This window comes from Camarhynchus parvulus, chromosome 8 (assembly GCF_901933205.1).
Source record: "Camarhynchus parvulus chromosome 8, STF_HiC, whole genome shotgun sequence".
In the NCBI taxonomy this organism is placed as follows: domain Eukaryota; kingdom Metazoa; phylum Chordata; class Aves; order Passeriformes; family Thraupidae; genus Camarhynchus; species Camarhynchus parvulus.
Window position 1 is genome coordinate 23,815,269 of NC_044578.1, and position 14,944 is coordinate 23,830,212.

The 14,944-nt window shown below is 42.6% G+C and overlaps 1 protein-coding gene across 1 annotated transcript; it reads right to left on the reverse strand.

Annotated features, from left to right (window-relative positions):
- Nucleotides 1-562: 562 nt before the first annotated feature.
- TRMT1L (tRNA methyltransferase 1 like) lies at nucleotides 563-14,899 on the reverse strand. Its single transcript, XM_030953326.1, has 16 exons — nucleotides 14,721-14,899; nucleotides 12,017-12,169; nucleotides 11,101-11,163; nucleotides 10,246-10,359; nucleotides 9,206-9,270; nucleotides 8,731-8,860; nucleotides 7,172-7,295; nucleotides 6,681-6,760; nucleotides 6,173-6,419; nucleotides 5,300-5,512; nucleotides 4,330-4,520; nucleotides 3,424-3,502; nucleotides 2,572-2,738; nucleotides 2,310-2,369; nucleotides 1,841-1,967; nucleotides 563-1,718 (listed from the first exon to the last, which is right to left on the reverse strand). The coding sequence occupies exons 1-16, from the start codon at nucleotides 14,848-14,850 to the stop codon at nucleotides 1,409-1,411; spliced, it is 2,253 nt and encodes a 750-aa protein (XP_030809186.1). The 5' UTR covers nucleotides 14,851-14,899; the 3' UTR covers nucleotides 563-1,408.
- Nucleotides 14,900-14,944: the final 45 nt, after the last annotated feature.

Genomic DNA, 14,944 nt, shown 5'->3' on the forward strand with positions numbered 1-14,944 from the left:
TAACTGACTTTAGGACTGCTTTTATCCTACTAACACTGAAATGTGTTTGTTACCTGCAAGCAACATCTGCCAACACTCTATCCACTTAAAAACTCAAAAATGCCACTAGGGAACATAAAATTCTCTCCTTCCATTAAGCTTCCAGGTGATCTTTGGAAAAGAACTGTAAGCACTGCATTTTTGAAGAAAACATTGCTATATCACTGATTCAAGAACCCTTCTGTGGGTTCTTCCTTTTTGAAATTAGAGAAGAGAATAACACTCCACCAAAGCAATCTGGAATTGAAGAGAGTAGAAGAGGCAGCAACTTCTGTTTGGCCTGACAGGAGCATAGGATGTTTTGCATCATCAGGAGTAGATTAGTCCTGTTACTTCTATTGTAAAATTTCAGAGATGGGTAAGGATAATAACCCCTCATATTCTGCTCTTAGATAAGCCTAACACTGGGGGCCAGGCTGAACACCAGACTCGGAGAAATGGCAACTACTGCTGACAGCTGTTCAAGTGGAATACACAGAGATACCAGAACTAAGTGTGGGGGAAAGAAAGGACAAAGGCAAGCTCGTTTGGCTGGAATGCTGCCATGTATTTAAGGAAACCAGAACTGCCAACACCTGGCAGCTTTGCTCCTTCACAGAAGAGATCTTAGCTCAGTTACTACTGACAACTCACCACAAACCACCTGAAGGTCCACTGTGGTCCCTTGTCCCTGTACCTTTCTGCAGCACACAACCACTGTAAGCTCTGAGCAGACAACTACCTAGAGTGACTACACAATTCACTACGATTTGGGTACAAACTGAAGTTCGCTAGCAGCCATGTCACCGCTCCTTCCTGTTCTCCTGGGATCAGCTCCTGCCTGGAGGCAGAACCCTGGAAACTGACCTGAATGCAGAGTTACATGTGCAGCCTGGAGCTACAGCTGCAGCCAGGCAGGACTGCCTGGCTTTAACTCAAAGGGCATTTTATCCTGTGCTATTTTGTTACCTTAACATGCCCTCTCTCTGGATCATAGCTAGCCAGGTTTTAGGAATGATGCATTTTAGGAACGGGCTGTTTCACAAGAATGTCATATTCCAAAATGCTGAACACTGTTGGTCCTGTCCCACCTCCTGGATGCTGTGCTGGCAGTAAGGCTTGGACAGACTGGGAAGTAGCCTCCATGCCTCAGTGTGAAAAGGAGGTGAGCATAAAAGCAGGTAACTCCACAGCCTTCCCACAGTGCTGGCTCTGTGACCACAGCCGTGCTGGGATCAGGGCTAAGTTCTGTTATCTAAGTCTAAACTGTCCCTCCCAAGTACAACAGGCAGCTCAAAACGGTCAAACTCCAGCTTGGGAGGAAGGAGTGGTTTACTGGAACAGGGTGTGCTAGAAATCTGTAACATCCTGATGAACAAAGCCATCCGCATTATTCAGCAGCACAGTGAGTGGGGTAGGACTCTGTGAACACGGCGGCCCCAGATTTATCATCTTCCGTGAAGTTGGCCTCCTCCACCTTGATCACTGCAGCAGCTGGAACCTCTTCTCCCACCTGGACCTCTCCAGGGAGATGCACAGGGCCCTCTGCCTGTGCCCCCACATAGGTGGGAGTGCTGTACTTCATGAGAATAGTCTTGAACTGCGCCAGGGGCGCGTTGGTGCGGACTCCCATGGGGTCGAAGTGGGTTCGGCTCACGCGGTATCCGGCCTCTGACAGATAGTTCAGGAACTTATTTAACCTGGGAAGAAAGGCAGCAAAACCAAAGCCCTGCATTTAGAACGGATGTGGTGCTGCCAGGGCTGACACAGAACAAGCTGTGTGTCAGTGTCAGACCGGGCTGGAAGGTGAAGCCACACTTACTTTGGCATGTTCATGCCCTTGATGCTGTGCCGGTGGATGTTGTAGTAGAACGGGGGGTGCTCGGCGCTGTGCTCGGCCCGCTGCCGCTTCGCCGTGCCGCGCAGCACCTCCTCGCTTTTCCTCTTGCCTGCACCACAACAAGGCCACAGAAACCACTCAGCACTCACAGAAACACCAGCAAAGCCTCAGGCAGCACACACAAAAACAAAGCCATGCAGCAACTTCAGCTGTGTGCCTGCTTTTCTAAGCTGGTGTGCGCAGAGGTAAAATCGGGCCTGAATTTAATCAACAGGCCATTTTCAGTAGTAACATGTAAATTAAAGTGTCCTTCATAGAGTATCTGGCATTCTGCTTTTACCAATAAATATGATTCTGGATAAAGATAAAATCAAATCAGTACTGGGTGGGGAAAAAACTCCAGAGTGCAATACTGTTAAATATAAAAGCTACACCAAAATGCTCCACTTACCATGTACTAAGTAGGGTTCTGCAGAAGTATTTGGTGTTCTAATGTATACGCCACACTCTTCTAAAATACAATTAGAAGGCAAAATTAATTCTACTGTAAAGTGGCAAAATACTTTAATTACACAGGATGAAATAATTCAATTATTCAATAATGCATTCAACTCTACGGATACATTGCTGTTAAGTAACTTATCACAGATCAGCATCTCTAAGAATCACCACAAAGCCAATCCTTTCTGTGAACAGGCTGTCCCTTTTCCTACCTTGTTTGTTCTCGTCACCAGGACTGTGGATAGAAAAATGTTTGGGAGTTGTGCACTCTGATTCACAAACTAATGTTTTCAGAAGTGGCTGAGCTTCATCCAAGCCATACTGCACAGCCTCCAGGAGCATCCTCCTGAGGAATCCAGTGTTAAAGAGAGCTCCTGACCTATGAAAAACAAGAGAAGTCAAAAGTTAAGGCTTCTTAATGGAAGCTGCTCCAAAATTCACTGCCCAAACTGATTAACAATTATGTTATACTGAATTCAATTTTTTGCAATGACAACAACAGTGGTCTTGTTTAAAAAAAAAAATCAAGATCTCAAACCCAGTCATTTTATTTCTGCCCTAAGATGTAGAGAAAGTCATTCAACCGCCACAAGAAAGGTACTGTCAGTTGCAAACCATTTTTAATACTGATCTGAAATAGCCTAAAGACTTTAAAAGATTTATTCTTGTTTCTACAAATATTAATTAACAAGCAATATAGTATTTATTACCATCAGCACATGTAATGATTTATTTAATAAATTCTCCACAAGTTTAGAGTAACAGGAATTATTCTGGCAGACAGACAGAGGAACACATAGGCAGGTTCTCTTGTGCAGGACGTATTCCATAAGTGCACTGAATGTGAAATTTAAAATGTGTTACTATTTATTAACTGGTTTGAACAAAAGTAAAAACTGAGTACCCCACTAAATTCAAATCCACACTCTGTTTCCTGAGCTCCTGCTGATTGCTGTACCTCCTTTTGTAGTGCTGAAATAAAAATTGTTATGGCATGAACAGCTGAGCTTCAGAGCTCCTGGACCAGAGTGACTCTCCAAATGTGTCCTGTGATGGGAACTTACCAGAGAGGACCAAGAAGCACTGCTGTCTTCCCAGGCATGCTGCCATGGCAGTCACAGGGCAGCTGCTGGTAAGGGTTTTCTGCAGCAGAAAAACAGCATGTAAATTGTTTGGCAATAGCCAGCCATGCCTGTGTTACTGCAGAGACAGATGCAGTGGGAGCTCACTTCAGTGAGGTATTTGGAAGGGCAGCAGCAGAACTGTGACACTATTTTCACTTCTGCCAAGCAGCTCATGGTGGGATTTAGTGATTGATGACTTGATCGGTAATCAAGTGCAATTTTTGTCTCCTGTCTTTGCTAACCTGTGTGTGGGGACAGTCCATTAACAACAGCAGGGGAAAACCACACTGCTTGGTCCACTGCATTTTAAGGAACTGAAATGCAGCAGAAAAGCAATCTGACACCAAAAGCTATCCAGCTGCTGCCATCTGAAGGAACCCAATAGTATCAAAGGCTATCCCTAGCCTAGGGCTTTTCCTGAAGTGGCAGATCCATGGACATACCAGGAATCCTGGCAGCTCCAGCAGCTAGAGCAGGCTGGGAGGATGTCCTGTGTAGAACAAATCTCAGAATGGTTTGGGCTGGAAGGAACCTTACAGCCCATCCAGTGCCACCCCTCGCCATGGGCAGGGACACCTTCCACTAGCCCAGGCTGCTCCAAGCCCTGTCCAACCTGGCCTTGGACACCTCCAGGGATGGGGCAGCCACAACCTGAGCAATTTGTGCCACAAATCCAGTCCATTTACAGGAAAATCCATGCAGACAACCAATCCAGCCCATGGCCATGAAGCACAGCGCCCTCTCCACCTCACACATTGTTACATACAAGGGAATTGCTACTAATGGGATGTAAATATAAACAAGGCACAGAACAGAGATACAAACTGCAAAAGAAAAGCCACTTACCTTCCACCATATTGCCCTCTTTCTGGAAAACCCTCTCTTCACACCACTGGCAGTGGATGAGGTATCGGACCTTCTTTGCTGAATCATCTGCAGGGGTTGGGCCCCGTAAAACTCTGACCACCACCAGAACAAAGTGTTCCAGAGCTACTGCCAGCAGCACTTCAATGCCTTTGTTACAGCGAGCTGCAGCTCTGGGGGCAGAAACACACACAAAACCCAAATTGTACTGAAGTCTGCAGGCAAACACTGCCATGGACACCTGAACCTGCTGCACGCTTCTTGAGCTCGTCCACTTCCTAGAGAGGGGTACTGGAGAGTTGAGAGAGCAGGAGGAAGTGTTCTTTCTGAAGTGCCTCATTTTGTGGCCTTCCTGGCAGGCCAAGCAAATCTAATTTTACTACTTTTATCACAGCTTCCTGCATCATCACATGAGCAGGGAGAGGACAAGGGAAATCTGAACACGTTCAGCTCAGCATTTGTGCTCTGGCATTCTCAAAACCTCTGGTGATTTCACTTCCTCCTCATCTTTCCCAAGCAGCTGTCCCCTCCTCTTGCCTGTAACCTTTTTTCTCCAATTAGGTTTTAGGTCTTCATTTATTTAACAGACTGAGTTTAGTTAGGGTATCTATATGCAAATAACTGATTTCACAAGTTAGTAACCACATCCATCTTTTTAACCTCAAGTATGAGGGTCTGCAGTGAACACCAGGTTCCACTGAAGCAAGTACAACTGAAAGGCTTAGCTAGAAGCCATTCCAGCAGTTTATTTTTTATTTAGGAAGTCCTATGGAGCTCTAGAATGGCAAAATTGATAGAGAAATAGAAGAGTTTGCAAGTCTGGGTATTTTTTTTTCACATTACCATCCCACCGCCCCACCCTACTGATGCATTTTCGCCTTGCCCAGTCACAAATTATTTTGAATAATTACCTAATAACTTTTTAGCCTAATTGGAAATGGTTTAGCAGTACCTGGTGACAGTAGCAATCACAGCCCTGGCTGCCAGCTCCTTGTAGTACTCTGTTCTGACAATATTGCAGCCGTAGTGACGCAGGGCCACGTGCTGAGCCTTGGCATAGAGGGAGCTGATGTCTGTGGATGTCAGTGACACAATCCCAAGGTTTCTCACATTTCTAAAGGCAGAGTCCAGGTAATTCACAGAAGTTCCAAAGGGGTCCAAATGGCTGAAAAGAAAGGATGTACCACTCAGTGTCTATAAATGGTCCAGAGTCTGGCTTTACACTGAGGAAAACACTGTTTTATAACCTTCACCTATGATCACATTTAAAACAGAAAGAACAGGACTAAAACTTCCAGCAATGCTTAGATCTGAATGTTAAGTCATTAATAACACAAAAAAATCCCACCACTTATTTTTGATATCTGTTTGAATGGGTTTGAATGCATGCATCTATACACCCAACCTGGAAGAATCAGCCTGCTTTAATTCAAAGTTAATATGCTGCAAAATAGATAAAAACAAGAGAGGCAACAAACAGCATTTTAAACTAAAAACAAGTTTTTAAAAAAACCCAAACTTATTTGGTATTTCCATTCAGCAAACAGACAATGAAGTTATAAAAAAACCCGGCCTGCGTTAAAATTTTCATGCATATTTGTAACCCATTCTGAATGCCATAAAAACTAATATTTTTCCAGCACTTTCTAAAACATTTAAGATTAAAGTTCTGTCCCCACACCATTTCTGGGACAAAACTACATTTCAAGTGACTGCTGGTTGATTCTTTTATCATTCCAATTTCTCCAAATAATGACATACTGGGAAGTGGGGTGGGGTGTGTCATTACCAAACCAGAAAATTGACAGAAACATTCAACACTTACATAAAATCAAATGATCTCAAATGCATGACAACATTGGCATCCATTTTGGTCACCTCAATGGTGTCACTGTTTTCTTCTCCATTTCCCACAGTTTCACCATTGTCTTCCTCCCTACTGTTCAGTTTCACCTTCATTTTGTTTAAATGACAATTTTCCTTAATCATTGTCACAGAATTTTCATTACAATCATTAATTGTAACTTTCACAGAACTTCTGAGGTGCTTTGCCCACTGCAATCCCATGATTCCTGTGGAAAAACAGAATGTAAGGACAGTAAAACAACTGATTTTAACAAGACCACTGAACTTTAATATTATTTACAACCTTTTTAAAAGCCTTAATACACAGCTTTTGACAGCTGTCTTTTTGTATGGAAGCTCAGGACTCTGCCTAAGGAAGAGAATTATTACATATCTCACATTATTTCTGAGCATGTGACGTCAGTTACGAATTTCTGCTGCTTCCTCCTTTTGGATATTAAGCAAAATATTAAAGAAATGGACTTTACCAGTGGCACCAAAAGCATCCAAACATTCAATGGGTTTGCGCTCCCCAGCAAGCACGGCCAGTGCACAGAATATCAACTGCCTGGAAGACAAAAATGGCCACAGTCTGTAAATTGACAGAACAGTTTTATTTCCTTCTCATTATTTATCTCCCTTTAAACTAACAGTGGACTATCTAAACTAAACTCCACTTTTTACAGGGAAGAACTGTAAATAAAAACCTCAGCTATGCTGAAAAGTTGAATTCTACAGCAGAGTATTCTTAAAGTAAGATCTACTAATTACAGGAAAATGCTTAATTACTTCAGAAATGACACTATTTCACATATAGTGGTTTTGGGTATAAATATTATTTGTCAAGAAGAGTTTTCTGATGAGAAACTCCTTTCTCCTGCCCTCTGAACCGAGGTTTCACAGGTTGCTTTTCAAAACACAGATTTTTCACTACAAACTCCCCCCCTCAGATGCATCCTCCCACTCCCTGCTCTCTCACCTGTTGAGTTTCATTTTAGGATTAAAATAGGAATCTGTTTTCTGGGGTGTGGAGTGGTTGGGAAGAACCTGCACATCTGTGGCTGACTCCTTCACCACTTTGTAAGATGACTTAGGAGCATGAACTGAAACAAGGAATTGAGGCAGAAGGAAAGAATTGGTGAGAACTGAAATTAACACAGTTGGTAAATTACACTACAAACTGCTCCTGTTAAGCAAGAACTCTGGGTTATGCTGCAACCCAACCAGCACACGGACCACTTCACAAGGATGAGGGGAGAAGCAGGCAACAATTTATCTTCTAATCTCAAAAGTGGCAAATAAGGATCATGCTCTACCACAATTTTCTTCTAATAAAACATCAGATTTACTTCTCAGCTGGGCTCTTATGTATCCACTCCAGTTTAAGAAAGCCAGCCCCTGAGCCTGAGACTTAGCTCATTTGTTTTGCATGTTTAAACATAATACATTGCTAATTAATTAAAACCTGTTAACAAAGTCCTGAATATGTCTCAATGAACTGCAAAAATCCTTGATCTGTTTTAAGTTATTGAACAGCCACACAAAATGTGCAGAAACAGCACAGGCACATGGACAATTCCAGCACCAGAGCTCTGTGCAGACAGCCTGTGGCAAAACAAGCTTTCAGATCTGACAACTGTAAACACAGGCTGCCATTCCTCTGAGCAATTCATCCACAGTCTAAAATGTACCTAGGAACAAGCAAGAAAAATTTGTACCAACTGGAAATGACCCTGCCTCTCAGGGATTTCAAACACACACATGGTGGATCTGTTCCACCTTCAGGGGCCCCAAGAGCTGCCCAGTGCCTACAGATCACAAAACCTCTGGATTTCTCCTCCCTCTATGAGGAAAAACTGCCTCATGCATTTTGTTAAAAAATGCTAAATGGGCCATTCTTTACTCACAGCTCTGAAGGGAAGCACACAGAGATCAATGTATTTCACAGCACAAAATCTATAGAGATATGGAATGTGGTACTACTATCGCTTTTCAGACATGCAAAACTGATGTCCAGGCATCAAACTACTGGCATTCCAATTATTTCAAATGTCTTTAACCTAGTTTATTTAAGTTTAGAAACCAAAGTCTCTTTCTGAACAAAGTCAGGTAGGATTGCAATTTACTAAAAGAACTACTGACACCTCTATCATGACTTTCTGAGACTGAAAAAACATCACCTTATTTTGGGAACCCAGGCTGGTTCAGTCTGGATAAAAAGCTAAGGATTTCTCATTGCAGAAAGATTTACTCCAGACTTTTTTTTTTCCCTGTGGATGCCATGTCCCTCACTCTTTTGGAGACACACAAGCTGGTCCTTACAAAATTAAGGGTGAGGGGAGTACTAGTTATCTCAATAAGAACACAGGAACTGGTCAATGCAAGACTGAACCACAACTCTGATGAAACAAAAGTTCTGAAATTTTAAGGGCAGATTTTTCATTAGAAAGGCTAACTCTGTTTCTGAATTTTTCCTGTGTTACTGCAGGTGGTATATGACAGAAAAAGACTGAATGTTTCCTGTCAGTCAGAGCTCACCTGTGCTAAACCTGAACTCAGTCTCTCCTTTATTCACGTGACGATTGATGTGACCAATCATGTCAGTTCTTCGTACTATTGTTGCTGAGCAGATGATGCAGTGGTAATGAGCTCCCATCTTGGACAATGTCTGTAAAATAGAGCCTTTTGTGTAGTTCCAGAATACATAAAACACGCTTCAAGTAGAACTGAACACAGGCATATGAGAAGTCATCTGTTACCTCTAGAGCACACAAAATATCTGGAATCTACAGCCAGAGCTGGGCTAGGCAGCTGCCCCCCAAAATGAGAGAGGTACAACCCCATGCAGCTACCCAAGGGTTCTATCACACATCCTGGACCAAAAAGCTTTTGGCATCACTCACAGAGCAGCAAGATGTATTTGGAGACTAAGCAGATCTCAAAAGCTCCCCTCAGTCACCCAATTCCCCTACTTTGTACAGTCACAAGAATTTCTGGGATTCAGCATTTTTACCTGGTCTCCAGCAAGGTTGGGTTTTACTGGCCGACAGGGTAAGTGACAGATGCACATTCTGTACCCTGGAAAACAAATGCCATCCCAAAACAGTAAATGAACAGCATGTCTGTGGCCTGCACCACATGCTCTCACTTCAGATTTCACCAGACAGCAAGAAGAGAACATCACCAATTATCTGGAACATCCCCCCTCTGCACAGGGAAATTTATCAGCTAATTATACATTAAACTTTAAAATGCAAAGAATTTAAAGTTTATTAAAATAAGTCTCTGAGCACCTTACAAAGCTACTCCAAGTCTCCAGTTCAAAAGTACCTGTGAGTCTTTCACAAAAATATTGTTACCTGTCTAAAAGACTGGCGTGTAGATTCTATCTACAAACATATGTAGCACAGTTAAAGAAAACCAAAATGAGATACCTGATACTCCAATTGGAAAATTTATATTTCAACTTTATCTTCCCATCCTCTAAATAGTCACTTTATTTCCCACAAACCCATACACATGGATTTTTAAAAAACACACACTACTCACTTTGTTTTCCTTCCTAAACTTCTTGCAGGGATTTTAATGTGTCTTACAAGCAGATCACAGAGTTTATTGAAAAACAATTAAAGCTACTAAGTACTGATACTACATAAAGACTTCAAATGTTTATCAGAACCCATGGAATCTTTATGATCCACCAAAACCGATCACCCATGTGTGTCTGATTATTATCAATATATAATTAAAACTTATATTGAAGTAGTTTTCATTGTGCACTTTTTAAAAATTTTATGGTAATTTTCGTGCCATGCAATTATTGGTGTTTTTCTAAAGAGAAAATGCACAATTGTCACCATTCTGGCTGGAGAAGAATAGAGTTCTTTCACATTTACATTTTACATCCCACCTCAAAATTCATTCTGTCAAAATATGGTTCTAATTCAGAGCTGATAACAAAATGCTCAGGTCAAGAGGAATTTTGAAAGATGAAACACAGAAAATACCCACAATTTCTTCTAGTATTTACTATTCAAACCCAATTGCCATTACCTTCAAATTCAACAGAAACCTTCCAGTGCAAATTCTGCAAGTGACGATGGAGTTTGTGGCTATAGCAAGCTTTGAATTTCTCCTCAGGACACAGTGGACAAGGCTTCCTTTCATCTGAAAACACAATTAAAAACGATGAGAAACATGAAATGCAGTTACCACTTGTGTTAGCTGAGATGCAGGCCAAGAGAAAAAAGGCTGAAGGGAAAATCAACACGAGTTAAAGTTGAAATCCTCAGGGAACGTTCTATTTCATGCACAAACTTCAAATTTATGGGTTGCCTCTTTCTCCTCCATAAAATATAGACCAAAATCACTACAAACTTCTAAAATCATTAACTTCTACAACCTTTGGGTTTTGGTTTCTGGTATTTTTTACTCCAGTAACATGAAGGTAATGAAACTTCTGAAAAGTACTGAGGAACAACAGAACTTTACAGATGACATGCAAAGACTTGAAAGTTCCAACTCCTGAATCTTTTGGACAAAACAAGCAGCTGATATCTATTTAAGCTGCAAAATAAGGCAATGTACCCTATATAAAATAATTTTGGAAAATATAAAATAATTCTTGAAAATCTTGCATGTGAGACACAAAAAGCAAAGGCAAGGCTGTGTACAAAGGTAGCCTTTGAAGTACTAACCTAAATAAAAACTAGCTGAATGTCAAACAACCTCTCAGGCAGAATTTAGGAGAAGAACAAGAGAATAAATCATAAAGCCTTTTTTTACAAAATCCCTCATCTTTAAATATCATAAATATATGTAGTGTGATAAAGATAAAAATCTAAAGGAAAATGTAAATATCTGTAACACGAAGATCTGTGCTCTGGGACACTGCTGTGGACAACTCACCTTCTCTCAGGTCAGCCAGTTTCTCTAGATCAGCAAGGTGTCTCTGAATTGAAATATGTTTGTCTAAAAAAATGCCAGAAATATTTAGAAATTAAAGATTCTTAGTTTAAAAACTGCTTTTAGTTTACTGCTACTTTTCTGTGCAACATATAAAATCTAGCACTGTTAGAGAATGACTGCAATAGGGACTGAAATAATTGTTTTTGTCTTTTTACTTCCATGGCAGCACAAATTACTGCAAAAATTATCCCCAGAATAGCTGTTTAATAAGATCCATATATTTTTATATATTTCTACTTCCTTTTAATACTGACACACAAACTTTCTCAGATGGAAAGATCCTAATTTGAAAAAAAACAGCTGAAAAGATCAAGTCACATACCCTTTACACCTGATTTTACTGCTCAGCATTGTTGGTGAATGGAAATCATGCACAAAAGCAGTACAAAAACATCATATGAACTCAGTAGCAAAACTAAATATCAACTATAAGTGGACCAAATTTAAGAACAATTATTCACTGTGGAGCCAGGATATATTAAATTCTACCATTTTTTTTCTTTCCCTTAGTAAACAATTTAACCTTTAAATCTACCACCTGATTTTTCAACTTATCAGTCAGAATTTGCCAATACCAAGAAAATTTGTTTGAAATCTGCTTTACTGATTCCAGCACACAGAACTTCCCAGTCCACTGTAACCCAGACTCTGTAGCAACTTCAAGCTTTACAATGTTTTTACATTGTAGGATAAATATTCAGGTTTTCTTATGCCAGACAAAGCAACTGATCCATGTGGTCAGGATACAGAGGTGAGTTTTAAAATGAGATTTCACACACTCCCTTTACCTTTGCTCCCTAGTATTTCTACCTTTCCTCCAGCACATAGCACAAATATTAAGAGTTTATTAACAAACCTCGTGGGTAATCAGATGATAGATCCAAAATGTTGCTATCAGATTCCCGTGGGCATTCTTCCTCTGCTCCTTTGTCTTCAGCTTCCAATTTTGACTCGGGAATTTTCACATCAATGTTTTTGCTTTTCACGTTTTCAGAGACCACCAAACCATCTTAAAACCAAACAAAAACACAGTAAAAGTGTCATTGATGTAACTGAACTATACAAACACATTCATTTGTTTCCAATAATCTGTTGCTGACTACAAGCATGAAGGAGGGAAACAAAATTATGTAGGAAAATAGTATGAGATGAATTTTCACTCCAATTATCCTTGGAAACCACTGTTGGAATAATGTAACCCTGGACAGCTGAAATGACTATTCACACATCAGTATCAGATGTTTAAGATGAACAAAATAACATTTACACGTTGTTTTCTGGCAGGATGCAGTGAAGCAAGGCAAAGCAGGCAAGGAGGAGCTCCAAATTCCCCAGACAATTTACTACCAGCTAAAGAAGTTTGGTAACAGTTTAGTTCATGAATGGAACAGTATGAAAGAAGATACTAAGGGAGGAATTTGCTATCAGCAGAGGCAGTGATGAGGGTAAGTGCTCGTGCCATCAGTATTTGCAACTGAATTACGTCCTGGGGCAGTACAGATGGGCCTGGTGAAGAATTTCAAGCATTTAAAGAGCCTGAGAGATGGGGAGATAAAATGATGAGAATAGTCAAACGCGGGGAAAATAACTGAAGGAAGAGGTAGAAATTCCCGGAAGGCATGGTCCAATCCCTCTCCAAGGGATGTAAGGAAGCACGAGGAAAGGATTCAGAAAGCCACATTAATCTATAAATACTGTTGGGCTCCCAGGGGACAGGTGGGACTAGTGAAGTTTCAACCATGGGTAACAAGAACCAAAGCTCGGGCATCACTTAGCAACTACTGAAAAGCAACAGAGCAGGCCAAGGCTTTTCAGCCCGGATGGGGCAGACAGGAGGTTGCAGAGAGGGCACAAAAGGCAACCACGGGCTGTCTGTCCCAACACAGAAACTGGGATGCACCTCATGGAGAAAACACGGGCCTACAAACTGGTTTGTGTTGGAAGTTACTTCCAGAGGATGCAGGAATGGATGGTTGTTCTCTGGATGTGGAGGGAACAACTTGGGATAGCGGGAGGTCTTCCTGCCCAGACCAGGGGCTGGAACAGGATGGGCTTTAAGGTTCCTTCCAACCCAAACCATTCCATGATTCTCTGATTTCTCTGGTCTTCCCTATCCCCCTAGTCCTGACCACAGCTTAAGACAGGCTGGAAGGATCTTACAGCAGTTCTTCGGATTCCCCTGGGCTACATTTGTTTGTTTTCTTTTAAACATTGCTGCTAGGTAAAAATATCTGTTATTATGAAGACTGACAGAAAGAGAAAATAGCAGGAATACCTCAAGACAGGGGCTCAAAAACCTGAAAAAACAAAAGCACAGAGTAAAATTATTCTACCTATCTTAAAATCTATCAAGAGGTGCATTGCTAGGAAGAAATTGTTGCTGTACTTCTCACAGACCTGCCTTTTAAGAAGACAACTCACCTAAGAAAGATTTGCATGGAGCCTACTGCTCCATTAAAAAGTTGCAGGATTCCTGGTGATAGTTTCTTCTGTCTTTATTAATATAAAGACAGAAAGAAAACGAGTAAGTAAAAGCGTGTTTGGTAAGAAATCCCTAACGACTATTGATTAGTTGCGGGGAAAATAGGAAACAGTTACAAAAATACATAGTGAGAGCACAGCAGTGGCAAAATCCAGCAGAGCTGGACTTTCTGCATCTTCAGAGCACGTGGAGAGGTTAAAATGGTTGAAAAGGATTATACGAATATATGTGAAAAACAGCTAGTTAAGATGTAAATGTACAAGGAGAGAGGTAAACTTTCACACTGAATGATGAAGAAAGGCAGACTGCTACCGAGTCAAGACGTCAGGATTTTTTAAATGCCCACCGGGAATCACTGATCACACACAAACAGAATAACGCTTCTTCAGAGAACCTAAAGTACGTTTACACGAGAAAAAAAAAATTAATTAGAAGAGTCAGTTCACTCCAGCCATAAGGCTGCAGCAGCAAAGGGCTGGCAGCAAGGGCTCACTCGAGGAGCTGGAAATCCAGCAAAACCAATTTACAGAATCCCAGAGCGGACCAGGTCGGAAGGACCACGGTGGTCCAACCTCCCCTGCTCCAGCAGGCTCGTCCTGGAGCACATGGCGCAAACACGTTTGGGTTTAAAAACCCGCCAGGAAAGATGCGCGGCTGAGCCCGCGCGGCCCACGCCGCACCTTGGGCTCCCTAAGGGACCTCGTAGAACAATAAATGATCCCCAGAGACACAGTATGGGTAGGTTTGGGGAAGAAAGAAGCGACAGGAGCGCGGGTTCAAGCGTAGCGAGGCCCGGCGGGAACACGCGTGGCCCCGCACTGCGCTGGGAAAACGGGAGAACGGGGAGCCTGCGCCTCCCAGGGCTCCCCGGCGCGGGCACACGGGGACGGCGAGCGGCCCCGGGGTGTAAATTCAAACCAGCTCGGGGTGTAAATTCAAACCAGCTCGGGGTGTAAATTCAAACCGGCCCGGGCTGTAAATTCAAACCCGCCCCGGCTCCGCATGGCGCCCGCCCGCCCTCAGCTCCGGCACGGAGGGCCCGGCTCCCCCCACCCGCCCGATCCCTGCCCGCTCTCACTGAGCGCCGCCGGCTCGCCGCCGCCTTCATGGTCATGGTTGTGGTTTTCCTCCTCCTGCTGCTCCTGCCGCTGCCCCAGCGCGGCCTCCACCGCCTCTAGTGCTGCCTCCGCCGCCTCCAGCGCTGCCATGTTCCCGGCGCGGAGTCGCGGCGGAGCCCTCACGCTGAGGGCGGCCCGCTCCGCCTACACTTCCCAGCCGCGCCCGGGTCGGCCCGGCGCGCAC

Excerpts from the sequence above, each read along its gene's own strand:
- TRMT1L (XM_030953326.1), bottom strand. The coding sequence starts at position 14,850 with ATGGCAGCGCTGGAGGCGGCGGAGGCAGCACTAGAGGCGGTGGAGGCC. Across the intron at positions 7,296-8,730 it reads TGAGTTCAGGTTTAGCACAG|TTCATGCTCCTAAGTCATCT; the intron begins GTGAGCTCTGAC and ends TCCTTGTTTCAG. Across the intron at positions 6,420-6,680 it reads GGATGCTTTTGGTGCCACTG|GAATCATGGGATTGCAGTGG; the intron begins GTAAAGTCCATT and ends GTTTTTCCACAG.